The sequence below is a fragment of the Oryza sativa genome, chromosome 6, assembly GCF_034140825.1.
Source record: "Oryza sativa Japonica Group chromosome 6, ASM3414082v1".
Lineage (NCBI taxonomy): Eukaryota > Viridiplantae > Streptophyta > Magnoliopsida > Poales > Poaceae > Oryza > Oryza sativa.
The window spans coordinates 4465140-4467837 of NC_089040.1; the positions used below are offsets into that span (position 1 = coordinate 4465140).

The 2698-nt window shown below is 56.2% G+C and overlaps 1 protein-coding gene across 1 annotated transcript; it reads right to left on the reverse strand.

The window, feature by feature from the left end:
* Positions 1-632: 632 nt before the first annotated feature.
* LOC4340338 (hydroxycinnamoyltransferase 4-like) lies at positions 633-2328 on the reverse strand. Its single transcript, NM_001421365.1, has one exon. The coding sequence runs from the start codon at positions 2220-2222 to the stop codon at positions 921-923; it is 1302 nt and encodes a 433-aa protein (NP_001408294.1). The 5' UTR covers positions 2223-2328; the 3' UTR covers positions 633-920.
* Between the last annotated feature and the right edge of the window lie 370 nt (positions 2329-2698).

A 2698-nucleotide genomic window follows, 5' to 3' on the forward strand; every position in this document is an offset into this window, starting at 1 on the left:
ACCAATAGATGGAGAGGAAGGAAGCAGGGAGGCCGGTGGTGGTGAGGCATGAGAAGACGGGCAAGGAGGAAGGCACATCAGTAGAGGAGGAGAGGAAGGTGCGGGGTAGGGGGAATGGATGAAACCATAGGAACGGTGATAGGGGCAGCGAGATAAGAGAGGAAGGACCATCTCAACAAATAGTGAAGGAATGTAAAGTAGACTTTTGCCATAAGACATCCACATGAGAGAGTTTGTGGGAGAGAAAGAATTGAAGTACTCCTGGTAAAATATGACCTCTATCTCATAACGTAAGGAATTTATCCATTCTAGTTTTGGCCTAAAATTTTAAGGGGTTTTGGTGCGGTACTTGTCTCATTAATTAACTCGAATTCAAATTTATTCCCATTATAGCCCTAGACCACCTTTCTATCCATAATCATACCTCAAGGGTATTTTAGTCTTTTTTTCATCCTTAATCTCTTACTAAAAACGGTAAAAGTAGAAGGGGGATTATAAGGTCCATATTGCAACATACTAGGAAGATGAGTCACTATCACAAAACTTTTGGTAGGGCTAGCACTCATACTAAACATTATTAAAAAAGCACCCCTACAAATAAGCACGTGGAGATCGCATCAGCACTAGCTAGCTTAGCAAGTTCAATTCAAATATTGTGATTAATTATGCCATGCCTGCTTGAATATACACTACACCCTTCACTTTCATACGTGAATCCGGAAACTCCAGATTTATGTATATCTTATATGTATACGCACGGTAACATTCTACATGTACGTACATATATACGTACAGTACGTACATGCATACACATTACAGACTTACATCAAGCTCGATCGTATACGTATACGAAATGCCAACGTACGTAACGTTTACGTGGACACCATGCATGCAACCGCAGGGAGCGTCGTGTACTCGTGTCATGCCAATCGCGCCACCTCGTCGGCGAACACCTTCCTGAACTCCGGCATGCTCTCCGGCTCCAGCGACAGCGCCAGCGCGACGGCGCCGTCCTTCCCCGGCGCGTTCATCACGTACACGAACCCGCTGTAGTACATGATCGCCGGACCCATGAACGCCGGCGAGCCCCACCCGAAGTCGGCGTCGGCGAGCGACATGCCCAGCCAGCTGATGGCGCGGAGGTCCGCCCGCGAGACGCCGCTCCTCGGCAGGTTCATGGCGTCCACGCCCTCCAGGTAGTCCACCACCGACCGCGCGTAGTCCTCGCCCTGGCTCGTCGCCGCGCGCGCCCGCCGCGCCGCGTGCCCCACGGGGCTCGACACCACCTCCCCGGCCGTCGCCGCCGTCGACGTGCGGATCACCGCGTTGCCGAAGTACCCCGGCGGCAGCGGCGGCGACAGGCGCTGCCGCGTGTCGATCATGGAGTGGAGCCTCGTCTCCGCCTCCGGCGGCAGCGCCCGCGCGCGGCACGCGCACTGCCACACCAGCGCCACCACCGCGCGGAACGTCGACGCCCCCGCGCACGCCGCCCTCAGCGCGCCGACCTGCTGCTTCGTCAGCGTGATGATGGCGCTCGCGTACGTGGACGCCGTGGCGGCGCGCGCCGGCGGCGCCGGCTCGGGCTTGTACTCCGGGTGGTCGTACAGCACCGCGCGCGCCGGCCGCGCGGCGAGCAGCCTGTGGTCGAAGCATGGCGGCACGGGCGCGTCCGCGGCGGGCGCGCCGCGCGCGATGCTCGCCCACGTCTCCACGAAGTGCGCCGCGCTCCGCCCGTCGGCGATGGAGTGGTGCAGCGCCATGCCGAGCACGACGCCGCCGCACCGCAGGTACGTGACCTGCACCAGCAGCAGCGCGCCGCCGCGCGGGCAGCAGCTCGCCGCCGCCGGCGCCGCGGGCACGAACAGGTCGCGCATCTCGTCGCACGGCACGAACTCGCCCATCAGGTCGTCGAGCGCGTAGTGCCCGGACCTCGCCGTGGCGAACACCACGCCCTCGCCGGTGCAGTCGACCTGGACGCGGCCGTCGCCGTCGAGCCCGAGGCGGCCGGCGACCGGGTAGAACGCCACGAGCGCCCTGGCGAGGCTGTCCCTCATGGCGTCGGCCGCGAAGAACCCCGGCTCGCCGTTGTGGCGGTAGAAGAACACCGTCGGCGTGTAGCCGCGGCGCGCGGCGAGGTCGAGGTTGGACAGCCAGACGGCGCCCGCCGGCGTCTCGCCGGCGGGGACGACCACCTCCGACGTCAGCACGTCCACCGTCGCCATGGCTTCTTCACGAGCTAGCTACTGATCAGTGGTGAGATGGTAGTGCAGGTTTCTGCGTGTGTTTCGTTCGCTTAAATAGAGGCGAAGTTCGTGGTTGGTGGAGCTGACAGTTTCCAATTCCAAATGAGTTTTTGGCACTGAAGAATTGATGAGTTCTATTTTTTCGATCGACTAACTATTTAAGTACCCGGCTAATGATTAAGAGAGTGAATTTAATTTAAACTATGGAGGGGACGTCCCCTGGTTATTCGTACGTCATAAAATAAATTAAAAAAATTTGAAAAAAATTATTAACATGTGATATATCACTTCACAAACATGCAAATTAAAATTCAACTTCTACAAGTCACAACGAAAAAACAAATTAAAATACAACTAGTTTACGTGTATTCACAGTCAATTTTTTTCGTTGCAAAATGTAAAAGTTAAATTTTTTTCATAACTATTTAAGTGGCATGCAAATATCGATGGGACGT

Bases quoted from the DNA above. Each gene is read 5' to 3' on its own strand.
- LOC4340338 (NM_001421365.1), bottom strand. From the start codon at position 2,222: ATGGCGACGGTGGACGTGCTGACGTCGGAGGTGGTCGTCCCCGCCGGC.